General features: G+C 35.8%; 1 protein-coding gene across 6 annotated transcripts in view; it reads right to left on the bottom strand.

Moving 5' to 3' along the window:
• The window catches only part of COQ3 (coenzyme Q3, methyltransferase), a 31,216-nt gene extending 17,518 nt beyond the window's left edge, over positions 1 to 13,698 (bottom strand). For 4 of the 6 annotated variants that reach the window (XR_006411004.3, XR_006411005.3, XM_026511760.4 and 1 more), the window contains exons 1-5: positions 12,646 to 13,698; positions 6,864 to 6,981; positions 4,439 to 4,591; positions 2,814 to 2,913; positions 1,705 to 1,947 (exon numbers count right to left, since the gene is read on the bottom strand). Coding sequence is in view for 4 of the 6 variants with exons in the window: in XM_026511760.4 (XP_026367545.1) it covers positions 1,705 to 1,947; positions 2,814 to 2,913; positions 4,439 to 4,591; positions 6,864 to 6,981; positions 12,646 to 12,754 (723 nt within the window). In the remaining 2 variants the exon portion in view is untranslated. The other 2 variants (XM_044388866.3, XM_026511765.4) reach the window with 2 other exon arrangements.
• Positions 13,699 to 15,497: the final 1,799 nt, after the last annotated feature.

The following is a 15,497-nucleotide window of genomic DNA, read 5'->3' as shown; positions in this document are numbered from 1 at the left end:
AGAGAAATGCAAATCAAAACCATAATGAGGTACCACCTCACACCTGTCAGAATGGCTACTATCAAAAAGACAAAGAAATAACAAGTGTTGGTGAGGATGTGCAGGAAAAGGAACTCTTGTGCACTGTTGGTGAGAATGTTAATTGGTGCAGCCACTATGGAAAACAGTACGGAGGTTCCCCAAAAAATTAAAATAGAAATACCACAGAATCCAGTAATTCCACTTCTGGGTATCTACCTGAAGAAAACAAACATTAATTTGAAAAGATATATGGACCTCGCTGAGGGGTGGGGTAAAAAAAAAAGATATATGCACCTCTATGTTTACTGCAGCATTATCTACAATAGCCAAGACATGCAAGTAACCTAGGTGTCCATCGATACATGAACAAAGAAGACATGCTATACACACACACACACACACACACACAATGGATTATTAGCTATAAAAAAAAAGAATGAGATCTTGACATTTGCAACAAGATGGATGGACCTAGAGGGTATTATGCTAAGTGAAATAAGTCAGACAGAAAAAGACACATACCATTTGCTTTCACTTCCACATGAAATCTAAAAAATAAAACAAATGAACAAACAAAAACTAGAAACATACTCATAAATACAGAGAACAAACTGGGATTGCTATTAGAGAGGAGGGTAGGAGATGGGCAAAATAGGTAAAGGGGATTAAAAGGTATAAATTTCCAGTTATGCAACAAGTAAGTCATCAAGATGAAAAATACAGCACAGGGAATGTAGTCAGTAATATTGTAATAACTTTTTATGGTGACAGATGGGAAGTACACTTATTGTGGTGAGCATTTCATAATTCTGTAATTGTCAAATTACTATGTTGTACACCTGAAACTCATAAAATATTGTGTGTCAACTATACCTCAACTAAAAAAAAAAACAAAAAAGGGGTGCCTGCATGGCACAGTCAGTTAAGAGTCCAACTCTTGGTTTCAGCTCAGGTCGTGATCTCAGGGTTGTGAAATCAAGCCCCATGTGGGGCTCCCTGCTCAGCGAGGAGTCTGCTTAAGATTTTCTCTCCCTCTCCCTCTACCCACCCCCTCTAAAATAAATAAATAAATCTTAAAACAAAACAAAAAAAAAAACCAAAAAAACAGAAAACACCAAAAAACAAAAGGCCAAGTGACCTTTGACATCTCTCAAATTCTGATCTTTGGTCCAAGTTGGTCACAACAGTACCTGCTTACCTTCCTCATCTGGTTGTAGGGAAAATCAATGAGATCATATATATGAAGTATTCCTTTATAAGCTGAAAACTGTTATATATATCATATACAGAGTTACTTAAGAAATGCTATCTAAGTCAATTTATACAAATTAATAATGGTTTTTATTGTTTTTTTAAGTATCAATCCAAGTCAATTTCTTAGTAATTGTCATTCGATATCTATTAGGTATTTAATCCAGATTATATCAATGGGAAAAAACCACTTTAAATTTATTGTTTGTAATTATGTTCAGCACCAATACTTTTCAGAATTCTTGTATATCAAAATACGTATCTGGAAAACCCCAGTATTGAGTGCAAGCTGAGAAGCAGAAATAATCCCCAGCAGAGATGCTATCCCCTAATCCTAGCTTCCTGGTTTCAAGTATTATGAAACACTTATTACTATGGGTACATATACACACTCAAAAGAAAAAACAAACAAGTAAACTGGGTAAGTCTTACTTTTAACACTTGACAGCAGCACTGTATAAATGTTTCTAGATCAATCACATGCTCTACAACTTCAGAAGCTACAACAGCATCACATGTTTCTGCCGTCTCTTCCACAATCTCTTCCAGGGAACATGCTCTGTACTCTATCCTCTTATCTAGGACTGGATCAAATGATTTATGGTGCTGTGCTATCTTAATGTTCTCATCCACAGGATCGATTCCAATAACTGAAGCTCCAAGCCGCCCTAGAGGCTAATGGGATAAAAAAACTGTTATCCTCAAGAAGAAAATAGAATACCTGTTAGTAATAAAGAGCTTATCAAAAAGGAAACAAAATTAATCATGAGAGGATAATTATTGGAGATCGTGTATGGGTACACGGAAGTTCATTATACCATTTTCTCTAGTTTGTACACATTTGACAATTCCCATAATAAAAAGCTTAAGAGTGAACAATAATCACAACAACAAAAAACTTATGAAGAACTATTTGAGAATAGTGGGGGAGAGGAGTTCTATAATTTATAGGTACATTTACACACACATAATAGAGTATTAATATATTTAAAGTGCATGAAAGTTATTGTGTTGATAGAAGACTGCAACATAGAGCTGCAGGGCATAAATACACTATAAGTTGAGGCAAATATTTTTTACACAGGCTGAATGAGTATTCTTCCAAGTACCCCAAAGCACCCAAGAAGGGGAGAGCATCACAAGCAGGAAGTAGTACTCTGCTAGGTTTTGATATTGAAGCAAGTGCAAAAGAATGGCTTATCATTGCATTTAAACCAGTGGAAATTGCCCAATCTCTTAGAAAAGACAACGAAATTTTCAGTATTTGGAAGACCACTGCCCAATTTTGTGCAAAAACAAACAACAAACAAAAAACACCAAAAAAAAAAAATCCTCTCTATAATTTTCTGAAATTTTTATATATTTTTTAAGAAAGCAAAAAGCGTATATTAGTTTTATGATGGTAAAAATATTAAGAACATTATGCATTTCTTTTTTTTTAAATAAACAATACTATTTGTTAAAAGGATATGAATCATAAGCCTACTTTTTCTCAAATTTTTTCCCAGTTAAAAATGGCGGGAAAGTTGTAAACCACTTACTTCACTTAATAATCCACCACCACAGCCAACATCAAGAATCTTCATCCCAGACAAAGGTTTTCCTGACTGGTGATGAGCAACTGTTTTTAAAAGATTGTCTCTTTTTTAAAAGTCCAAAACATACAAAAACAAATTATTAATTTTGTCAATAAAATCTTAAATGTGTACAATTTTCAAGGATATATTAAGCTCTCATTTTAAATGGATTGTTGATATTTGGGGGTAAACAGACCTTTTATTTTCAGTAGTAAAAGACTTTTTAATAATCAAAAGCAGGAAGGAGGTTTAAAGTAAAGCTCTTGAAATAAACTAGTAATAATTATGAGTTAACTATTACTTTAGTATAATCTAAAGAAAAACTTTAAAAACAATCTAGTTTAGATTCACCTAATCTTATTTGTTTGAGAGATCATGTCAGCTGAAGCATCTATTAGCTACATTGTCAGTACTTGCTAGACCCATTTCATGTCAGCAACAAATAGGTTATTTTATAGGGCTTAGAAACAGCATACTGGAGATCTGTATTTTCAGATTTTGCCTAGATTCCCTTCTAAATTGATTCTCTTTTGATCTTCTAAGTTAGTGGTGTTTTCATGATAATGTAAATAGGCATCCAAATCAAGTTAACTTCATTCTAAGATAATCACAGTAATACTTTACCACATACACAAACATAAGCACACACATATACACCTATATATATATATAACAGTACTGTAAACTAAACTTTCAAGTTGGACTGTATATGAATTTTAGTTATACTCATATTAAGATAAATGTTATATTGGGGCACTTGGTGGCTCAGTCAGTTAAGCAACTGCCTTCGGCTCAGGTCACGATCCCAGGGGTCCTGCAATTGAGCCCTGCATCAGGGAGTCTGCTTCTCCCTTTCCCTCTCCCCCTGCTCATGCTCTCTCTCACTCTCTCTCAAATAAATAAAATCTTAATATATATATACATATATATGCATATATATTACATATACATATATATGTATATAAAATAAAATGAATGTTATATATAATAAGGATACCTTAGGATATCTTTTTTTTTAAGCAGGTTCCACGCCCAACGTGGAGCTTGAATTTACGACCCTGAGATTAAGAGTTGAGTGCTCTAGTGACTCAACCAGCCAGGTACCCCTTTATCAAGACTGCCTAAAGGTGAAAGTCAGTATAAAATGACCTTGATGTCATAGGATCCTAGTTCCTTTTCATAAGGATTGAATTCTAATTAACCTGAAATTGTCCAAAAATGCTTCAAGTTAATTAATAAAAGCAGCATAGATTTGGGGTAACGTTATTTAAAAATTAATGGCTCAAACAATGGACATTGAAAAGGATCTAATTTCTTTTTTTTTTTTTTTTTAATTTTTATCTTAAGGAGGCTTCACACCCAATATGGGGCTTGAACTCATGACCCTGAGATTAAGAGTCACATGCTCTACTGACTGAGCCAGCCAGCTGCCCCAGAATCTCTCTAATTTCTAAAGCAAACTTAAAATGCAGCATTTTGAACTTAGGTATAAACCAAGAGAAAAATAAACTCAAAAGGAGATAAATTATTGAAAAGAGTTGCATTTTAAAAGACTTAGAGTTTCTGGAATGTTACCTAATAAATGTTACCTAATAAATGGTACCCTCAGGTCATTCATAGAATGAAGAGGTGCATATACTCCTTGTTCATCCCACCACCTGTGAGCCAGGGCCAGGAATGTTTTTATCTCACTGTTGTCTACAGTGGTTTGAGAAGTACTGTACAGTCTTCTCCAAGGGTACCTAAGAGGCAAAAACAGATATTTTTAAAAAATATAACATAGGATCTATTTATGTAGAAAGACATTCTAACTTATAATTTTATTATAATTAAGATATTCTAACTTATAGGGCACGTATTGCGTGGTGCACTGGGTGTTGTACGCAAATAATAAATCAGGGAACACTACATCAAAAACTGGGGATGTACTGTATGGTGACTAATACAACAAAATAAAAATCATAAAAAAAAGATATTCTAACTTATATTCACAGATGGAACAGAGTTCCATTAGCAAAGTTAATTTGGTTTCAAAGTAAATTACAACAGAAATGGAATGTTACAAAACTTAGCCTTCAAGGTCACATCTAACAGTAATGATGATAACAAAATAATAGGAATAGTAGTAGAAGTAGAAATAGTAATAGTAACCATTATTATCACTAAATGCAGGTACTATTTAAGAACTCCATATATGTCATATGTCATCTTATTTAATTATTCTGGCAACTCTGTAAGGTAGGTTCTATCATTTTCCCTATTACACGGGTAAGAAAAGTGAGGCTTAGAGAGATTAAATAAATGGTAGAGCCAGGATTTGAACCCAAGTGCCCCCATCTTCTCTTCATTTCTGCTACTATCATCCTAATCTAAGCTACCATCATCTCTTGCTTGAACTATTTATTGCCCTAGCCTTCTAATTAGTCTGCCCGCTTCCTACCACATTTCCCTTCAATCTGTTCCCTATAATGCAGCCAGGGTTTTCCAAAATATAAATATGATCATGCTATTTTCCCACTTAAAATACTTCCATGGTTTCCCAGTGATATTCAGAAAAAAACCCAAAATCCTTAGCATGACATACAATGCTCTGAATTATTTGGTCCCCAATTTCTTCCCTCCCCAAATGCACTTTCTACTACTCTCCTCAACCTCCCCATTCTGGCCTCCTGGGCCTTCTTTCATTTCCTTGCACTGACCCCACTTGCTCCTTTCTCAGATACTTTGTATAGGTTGTTCCCTCCACCTGGACCATTCTTCTCACATTCCCTTCCCTCCTCTGCGTACCTAATTAATTCCTTTTCATTCTTCAGATCTTAGTTTAAATGGAATGCCATCTAAGAAGTCTTCCCTGACTCTAAAGACTGGGTTATAGTCCCCTATTTTAACTCCCATTTAACTTTGTATTTCTTCATGGAGCTATGTGACAATTTGATCATGTCTCCCCACTAAACACTATGAGGGCAAGGTATGGACTGTCTCATTTACCATTTTATTCCTAGTGACTAGCACAGGTCCTGGAACACAGTTAGTACTCAGGAAACATATGTCAATGAATAACCTAATAAAGAAGGCCCAGAAAAGTATATAATTCACCTAATTTTTTTTAAATCAAATGGGATCAAACAGGGACCAAACAGATCAGACACTATACCAAATTCCATGTTAAAGTACATGATAGGAAAATCCTCCACAAGTTCTTGGGTAAAAAAAGAATAAGGTTGTTACACTAGAATAGGTAATACCATTCAAATTTTTACTGTGTTTTTCTTAGCTACAGATAGTACATTCTACATTGATGACTTATTATCCTTTTAAGAGTTAAATATCATTCTTCTTTACTATTATCTCATGAATATTACCATCTTTTTCTGTGCTTCAGGCAAACGCTCAATAATCAATGACTAACATACAACAGGTAGCCATACGTGGTTGCCCAGCTGACTACCAACAATGTCACACACATCAAGTTTTAAAGGAGCTAGCTTATTTACAAGAAGTAGAGCGTGCACTTGGAAAACAGAGTTCATACCTTAACTCTACGCAATATTTTTCACAAGGTTAGAAATTGGTTCATAAAATACAAATACAGAAAGACGTTACTTTGATTCAATCTTACCACCTAGAATTGTATAGTTATCTACCTAATCATATTTATGTTGTACCCAAATCATATATGATTTTAAGCACTGCATTAGTTGTGTCTTGTCACAAGTGAGGAAGTAAAAAGTATTTCTCCGGGTAATAAAGTCTTACATTAAAAATAAAAGCTACCTTTGAATATAGATGAAGGGTATGCAGGAGATGTATACTGTATTACAACTTTTCTATAGGTTTGAAACTTTTCAAATGTAAAAGTCGTGGGAAGAATAAAGACATTTAGATAAATAAAAGATACCTTAATCAAACCACATAAACTACTTCATACTAGCAGTGTTTATTAAATATAATCCATACTAAACTATTATTGTACATAATTATGTAAATATTTGCCACGGTAACAAATAAACTTACCTGTAAATTTTCATTCTATTCAAGCAGGCAAAAGTCATTCTACAGGATTTGAACCACATGATTCTGTATTCACTGAAAACCCATGGTTTAGTTTGTGGAGTCCAACTGACCTGATTCTCTGAATAAATTGAAAACAAAATTATTAAGTAATCTCTATGCCCAACACAGGGTTCAAATTCATGACCCCAAAATCAAAAGTCACATGCTCTAACCAACTGAGCTAGCCAGGCGCCTCTGAAAATAAAAATTAAATGTCTAGAGAAAGCTTTACACAGTGTAAATCCCTGATATGCATGTAATTCAAGTAACTATTTTACATGACAATCTCATATTATAATTGATAAACAAAAGGGTTTTCCCCTTACTTTTGGATTTTATTCTAAAATATAAAATAAAGGTCTTGCATTCTGCCACCTAACTCTAATCAGAAATTTCTGAAATTGGCAAAAATAAGTAACATATATGTAAAAGTTTTTCATACCATTAGTTTCTGTACCAATATTATGCTGCATAATTATAAAAAAATGATATTCAAAATAAAACTATGTGCCCTTTTCAACTAGGATAATATTAATTCTGAGATTACTTGTCAAAACTAGTTCAAATTCTGTCACGTTAGCTACATGAATGGATTTATACATAGGCTCAAATCCCTCCACAAAAGAAAAACCTGTATGTATATGTGTGTGTATATATACATACCATCCTAAAATAATCCCTCATCCAGTCTATATGTTCAAACTTAACATAGAGATCTGCTTTATGAGCTAGTTACTCTGCTGCACAACATTCAATTGTTCAATAAACATTTAGACAAAGTAGACCTTAGAGCAAAGAAAATTACTAGGGACATTATAAAGTTCACCCAACTGATTTTTTTGACACTGGTGAAAAGCAGTTCAATGGAGGAAAAACAGTCTTTTCAATAAATGATGTTGAAACAATTGGATACCATAGACCAAAAAAGAACACTTAAACCTAAATCACATCTTATACAAAAATGAACTTACAATAAATCACTGATCTAAATGCAAAACCACAACACTTTTGGAAGAAACTATCACAGATCTTCACGACTTAGTGTTAGGCACAGAGTTCTTCTTACACCTGACACCAAAAGCACAATCCAAAATAGAAAACATTGATTAAATTGGACTTAAAATTGAAAACTTTTGCCCTGAAAAAGACCCTGTTAAGAAAAAGAAAAGATGAATCACAGACGGGGAGGAAATATCTGCAAAACACATACCCCACAAAGGACTTATATCTAGAATATATGAGGATATTCTTTAAGCTCAACAGTAAAACCGAACTCCCATAAAACCACCAACAACAAACCAAGCAACCCAATTATACAATGGGTCTGGGTAGAACAGACAATCCATCGAAGAGGATATCCAGATGCAAATAAGCACATGAAGAGATGTGAAGTATCAATAACTATTAGAGGAATGCAAATGAAAGCCAGCGCATGCCTATCAAGCTGGCTAAAATTTAACCACACCTGGTATAACCAAGGGTGCACTGGGATACGAAAGCAACTAGCTCTCCTGTACATTACTAGTGAAAATGAAAGTGATACAGACACTATGGGAAGCAGTTTAGCAGTTTCTATTAAAGTTAAACACACACATCATTCAAAACAACAATTGCATCCTTGGACACTTATCCCGGAGAAGTGAAAACTTACGTCCACACAAAAACCTGTACATAAATGTCAACAGTGGCTTTATTCGTAATAGCCAAAAACCGGAAACACCAAAATATCCTATAATAGGTGAATGGTTAAACAAACTGTGAAATACTAATCAGAAATCAAAAGGGATGACTACTGATACAAGAACTTGGATAGATTTCAAGGGTATTTTATGCTGGGGGGTACAATTTTGAAAGATACATACTGTACAATTCCATTTATATAATACTCATGCAATAGTAAAATTATAGAAATGGAGAACAGATCAATGATTTCCAAGAGTTAAGGTCAGGGTAGGGTCTGACTACAAAGGAGTAGTACCAGGAAATTTCTTTGTGATTATGAATAGTTCCATATCCTGATTGTAGTAGTTATTACACAAATCTATGTATGTGGTAACACACACACACACACACACACACACGCACACTCTAAGTGCATGTAAAGGTGGTAAAATGCAAGTAAGTTCTGTGGTTTAGTAATAGTATCATACTAATGTCAATTTTCTGGCTTTTATAATGTATTAGGGTTAGGTAAGATATTATTGCTGAAGAATAGGATGAAGGGCTCATGGAAATTCTCTGTATTATTTTTGCAACTTCTCTTAAGTCTTAAATTATTTCAAAATTTAAAAATTATTTAATTTTTTTAAATTAAAAAACACAAAAGGTTACACTACAAAGTACCCCTTCTACCTTGCTTTTTCTACCTATCAAGCTATCTTGGAGAGTTCTGTATAACCAAGCATAAAGAACTTCCTTCCTTTTTTTTTTTTTTTTTTTTTTTTTTAGAGCTGCATAGTAATTCATTATATGGCTATCTCATAGTTTATTTAAGCAGTCTCCTATTAATGGACATTTATTTAGGTTGTTCACAAGTTTGTGCTATTCCAAAAACGTAAGATTAAATTCCATAGGTAATTTCGCATATTTTAGAGAGTCCTTGTAGGTGAAATCCCAAGAATTACTATGTTAAATGGCATGTGCATTTATAAATTTGTGATTGCCACTCACAGATGTTGGACCAGTTCCCAACCCCATGGGTAAAACCAGTTTCTAGTGCTGGCCTCCCCACACCAATAAATCACTGATAGTCACTTATGCAATGTATTATCAAATTTTTTATCTTTGATAATCCAATAGGTGAACATGGTATCCCAATGTTATCTCAATTTATCATAAATAAGGTTAAGTGTCCTTTCTTAACTTGAGGGTGCTATGATCTGAATGTTTGTGTCCTCCCCAAATTTATTCGTTGAAATCCTAACCCCTACAGTGATGATATTAGAAGGTGGGGCCTTTGGGAGGTGATAAGGTAATGAGGGTAGAGCCCTCATGACTGGTTTAGTGCCTTTATAAAAGACCCCAGAGAGCAAGTTTGCCTCTTCTACCATGTGAGGACACAGCAAGAAGGCTCCATCTACGAACCAGGAAATGGGCTTTTATCAGACACCGAATCTTGGACTTCCCAGTCTCTAGAACTGTGAGAAATAAATTTCTGTTGTTTATAAACCACCCAGTCTGTAATGAATCATCGAGCCTTACATCGAAAACCGGGGATGTACTGTATGGTGACTAACATAATAAAAAATCATTATAAAAAAAAAATAAATAAACCACCCAGTCTGTGGTATTTTGTTATAGTATTCAAATGGACTAGGACAAATGGTCATTTATATTTCATGGCCTGTCTTTTCATAGTCTCTGAATATTTTTCCCTTGAGCTTCCTATGTTTTTTAAATTCTGTTTTTTAGTAGGATCTTCACAGTCTGGCCCAAGGCCATTTCAACATTCACACACACACACACACACACACACACACACACACAAGTTTGTGCTTTTAGGCCTTTGCTCATGTTTCTCTCTTTTCCACCATTTCTATCTATACTACCTTTAAGACCTACTATCTTCTTTGTGACTTTAAGCAGATAAATGAAATGTTATTAGAGAATTATGTAAACTGTGATACACAGATAAAAATACATGTTATTATTGTGAAACTGCACATCGGAGAGTTTAACACAGTCCCTGCTCTGTACTCAGTGATGACCCCTACCTCCCCTTCTCCTCCCTTATTTCTGTAAAATTAGCCTCTCAGTTATCAGTATTGTCAGAATTCTCGAGAGCTTTAAAAACCACCACACAACTAACATTAACTAATTGAGTCTGTATTAGTAAATAGAATGCTACCGATTCCTACTCTACTTTGAATGTGTGATCATTTTGGTATTTGAGATTTTAAAGAAATGGAGGAAAACTTCCTTTAATTCATTCAAAACATCATTTATCCAGAGCCTATAATGCACCATGCTGACAGTGAACAAAACCTCTACCCTGCCAATACCTTAGTTCCAACAAACATCATATATTGTCTGGATTCCTCTTAAGGCCTCCCTGAGCCTAGTCTTGCCTGCCACCATCCCCTTTCTACACAGCTGCCAAGTGTTCATTCTTAAATACAAGAGTGATTATATTGCTCCTTCGGTAACTTCCCACTGTCCTCAAGGTAAAGTCAATCTCAGGAGGTATACATAGCCTTTCATAGACTTGTCATGGCCTAAAAAGTCTGTCTCATCCCTTGCCAGTCTCCGCCCTCACCTCCAGCCCTCCTTTTCAAGGAACACTTTGCACTTCCCCAGAAATCTCACAGATACTCACGTTAGTCCTTTGGCCACTCCAACGACTTCCAAAACTGCCCAACTCCCTCAAGACAGCTTCCTAAATAACTTGTTCAAAAACCTTCCCTGATCCCAAATATGTATTAGATGCTCCTTCTATACTCAGTCCCAAAATCTGAAAATATTTATATTGCATTTTCTTCTAAATTTCTGATTATAAAAGACATGTTTACTGAAAAAATAAATTCCAAAAATATGTAATGATAAAATGATGGATCACCACCTCCACCACATACAATCACTGCTAAAATTTCGATTTATCTCTATTCTCTCTACACAGCTCCATTTATATATCTAAGATCATAATACATACTGATTTGTAACTTACTTTCTTAACGCTATATCCGAATCATTTTTCCAGGCACACATTGATCGAAGTCATCATTTTTATTGGCTGCACTATTTTTCATTGTATTAGAGCACCAACTTATCAACTCTATTCATAGGCTTATAAGTTTCCCGTTTGAACCATTATATCCTAATTTCAGTTCTAACATTTTTTAAAGAGACCTCTGAGATGTCATTCATTTAAAAATTCCCAGTGCCTGGAGCACCTGGGTGGCTCAGTTGGTTGGGTGTCCAGCTCTTGGTTTAGACTCAGGTCATAATCTCCAGGTCCTGGGATCAAGCCCGGCCTCCCAAAGGCCTCAGCCGGGAGTCCGCTTGAGATTCTCTCTCCTTCTGCACCCCTGCCTTACAGGCTGGCTCTCACTCTCTAAAAATAAATAAATCTTAAAAACAAACAAACTCCCAGTATCTGGCACACAGTATTTGTTAAATGAGTTTCATATAAAGGGTAAACTTAACTTTCGGGTTAATATTGGGAGTTAAATAATCAAACTGTCGTCTACAAGCATCAGGTTCAGTGCGTTATTTTCTTGCTCTTATTTGCCAATAGGGTTTGTTGAATTAACCAAAAAAAATTAGTATGGCTTCCTTAAATTCTTTCCGAAAAAATGCAAGATATGTGCAAACAAAACACAAATATAACGCTATCAAGAACTATGAGACAGAAGCTGGTGTCTTTTCTCACTGAGGCAAAGTTAGAAAGCACATGACCTTGAGAGTCCGGCAGGCACAGAGTGGTCGCCGGCTCCGGAAGCAAGGGCTCAACCAAAAAGAGACACAGGTCGCTGGATGCATGGCGGCGGCCGAGAAGCTGCTCGCTCCTCGGCCAGGACAACTAGTCCTCAGTTATTTTTCCCAGTCTCCGGGAAGGGGAGAGCGAGAGCCCAGGCCGGGAGTTAAACGTACAGCGAGGGACCGGACCGAAGGTAATCTCGCGCTGACCCAGTGCGGAGCTCAGAGACAGCCCGCCGCCCTCTCCCGCGCCTGCGCAGAACAGATGCCCGCACGGTGGGCTGCGTGAGGGACCTTAACGGTGCTGACGTAGTTAAGCGACACTCACCTGCCGAACTGGTTAAGCGAGCACCCTCAGCCTGTGTGCTCCAACACCTAGATCTAAGCACTCCTAAAAACCGATTCCCAAAGGAGCTCAGCTTGCGGCCTCCCCACATCGTGAAAGGATCCACCTCCTTTCCGGTCCCTCCAGCAAAAGATCCCCAACAGAAAGGTTCCGAGATCCACTCTCACACGGTCTGGAACCAGCCTCACCATGGTTGCATTAATGGATGTTACAGACGTAGCACTATAGTTACTCTTCACGCTCAACATCCGTCAAATTGCGCGTGCAACTGTGTTTAAGAGAACTTCAAAAGTCTCTATTATGCCTATTTCTGTATGACCACCTCAAACCTTATGGCCAAAGCTGTCATGGATTCTGCTACTTCGTACTATTTAAACTAGCTTTTATTCTCGCGTAGCTCGTTATTTCATATTTAACAGAGGAGGTCTCCCAAAGACATTTGTACTCCTGTAAGCCACTGACCCTTAGAATCACAAATGCATGGAAGCACTTCTTTCCTAAAGGTAGAATTTTTTCCCCTTTCAAGGCACTCGAATGTCAGAGGGCTATAAGTCTAAACTGAAAATTTAGTTTCTCCAAGTGGCCCGGTAATATTTTGGACAGGACATGCATTATGTAGTACGACTCAAGCTAGGCAAACTTCATTGAAAACTAAAATGGCGATCAGTTAACACTTTACTTCTAAATGTACAGAAGCCTTTCCTTGAATAAGAGCAATGATACATTTCCAAGATTAAAGGCAAAAAATCATTATACATTTTCAACAGGCAGGGTCAAATTGGTAAAGCGTTCTTTGAATTAGTGAAATTTAATCCTCAGTAAGTCTTTCACTTAGGGCTTCTTAGTAAAATATTGACCTCCTCCTAAGAGTGGCTGCAGATTTTTTTTAGGTCCTCTTCGGAGTTGTCTCTCAGGACACATGACCATCTCTCCAAATGAAGGCACAAAGCTCTGGCACAAAAGAACATTTAGCATGTGTTATATATTTGTTGGAAAGACAAATCCAAGGAAAAAGCAGAGTGCAAGTATGATTAAATAAAGATTTAAAAGCTTTATTTAAATGTACTTTCTGTGAATGTACCCCTTTCACGGTGCTTCAGGGTCTTCCCATTCCCTTTTCAGTTCAACAAAGGCCATCAGTGATTTGCCTTAATACTGACAGGAAACAAAAGCCTCTTAATATCCATGAATTGGCCCAGATAAGCAAAACTAGCTCATTATACTCTTCTTTACATTATCAACAAAGGTTTTCCCAATGACACTTAAACCTGAGTTGTGTTAAGACTAGCAGTTGTAGGGGCGCCTGGGTGGCACAGCGGTTAAGCGTCTGCCTTCGGCTCAGGGTGTGATCCCAGTGTTATGGGATCGAGCCCCACATCAGGCTCCTCCACTATGAGCCTGCTTCTTCCTCTCCCATTCCCCCTGCTTGTGTTCCCTCTCTCGCTGGCTGTCTCTATCTGTCAAATAAATAAATAAAATCTTAAAAAAAAAAAAGACTAGCAGTTGTAATGTGGTTATATGGCCATTGTTGGGAGATATTTCCTAAACCATCGCTATGGTCTCACACTCGTGCTATAAATCAGTGTCTACAATTTATTTTACTATAAAACTAAACATCTATTTAGTATTGTGAAATTCAATATTTATAAAAAAGTTTTTTTCATTCAAATTAAGGGTAAACTGCTCCCTTACAGCTAACAGTTTTATCCCTTTGAAATGATATACACCTTCTCAGAGTCTAACTGGTAAATGATCATACTTACAGAATTCCACATAAATTGGTAACTTAGGATAATTTCATCTTAACTTACACTACCATAAATCAGATTGTAGCAGATTTAATCTTTTGTGTATTTAGAAGAAAACTCTACAGATGATACCTGATAAACCTTTGTGGTACATAATGTAACTCACCACACGAGTTATGTTAAGGGCAAATAAAAAGCCTATTTTCTTTAGTGTTAGACATAACAGCCAAATTTTACTTAAAACTGATAAACTTAAGGGCTAGAAGTATTCAAGACCTTAGAAATAACTGAATTCCACCCTTCCACAGCTGAAGAAATTGAGACTCACGGTGTTTACGTGATTTGCCCAAAATAAATTACACAGCAGAGTCAGGACAATCCAATGGATCTAATAATATTTCCATTAAACCATGATTAGTACATTTTAGAAACTTCAATAAATGAAAATAGACTTTAATGTATATGAGAAGAAAAACTCCATTTAAATGTAAAGATTTCCATAAGACAGTATTACAGGAACTTGAACCTTATACAATTCCTACATAAAAATTCCCACATAAAATAAAAAAATCTCACCTACTAATTACACTTCATGTGTTTCTTTGAAGAAACAATAACTTAGACACTAAAAAAATAGACCGTGTTTGGGAAGTTCACCTATTGTGTATTATACCATTAGAAACAGAGGCTAGAAAAAGACATTTTACAATGGCAGAAAACATACACTGAGATTCCACACCACTCTTTATTTGTATTTTGGGGCCTTCATGAAACAAATCTTAGAAATACCTCTTCCAAATTACATTTTATTCTCTTAATGGTGTGGTTTACCCCCATTGCACAAAAACAAGTTATGATTAATACACTAGAAATATTTTAAAAGAGAAACCCAAGACAGTTTTATTAACCAATTCAGACCAATGATTGTCTCAAAAATTGAATCTACTGATTTTCTGGTGGTGTCATTTTAGAAGATTTCATAACCAAATTATGTATGTAGTTAACTTATGTGTGTTAGCATTCACATCCCAAATCATGGAAGCCCTATTTTATAAAATCTCACCACTAAGGTAAACATACTTCATT

This window comes from Ursus arctos, unplaced genomic scaffold, assembly GCF_023065955.2.
Source record: "Ursus arctos isolate Adak ecotype North America unplaced genomic scaffold, UrsArc2.0 scaffold_13, whole genome shotgun sequence".
Classification (NCBI taxonomy): Eukaryota; Metazoa; Chordata; class Mammalia; order Carnivora; family Ursidae; genus Ursus; species Ursus arctos.
The sequence above is the reverse complement of the archived record's forward strand: the minus strand, read 5'-3'. Positions and strand labels throughout refer to the sequence as shown.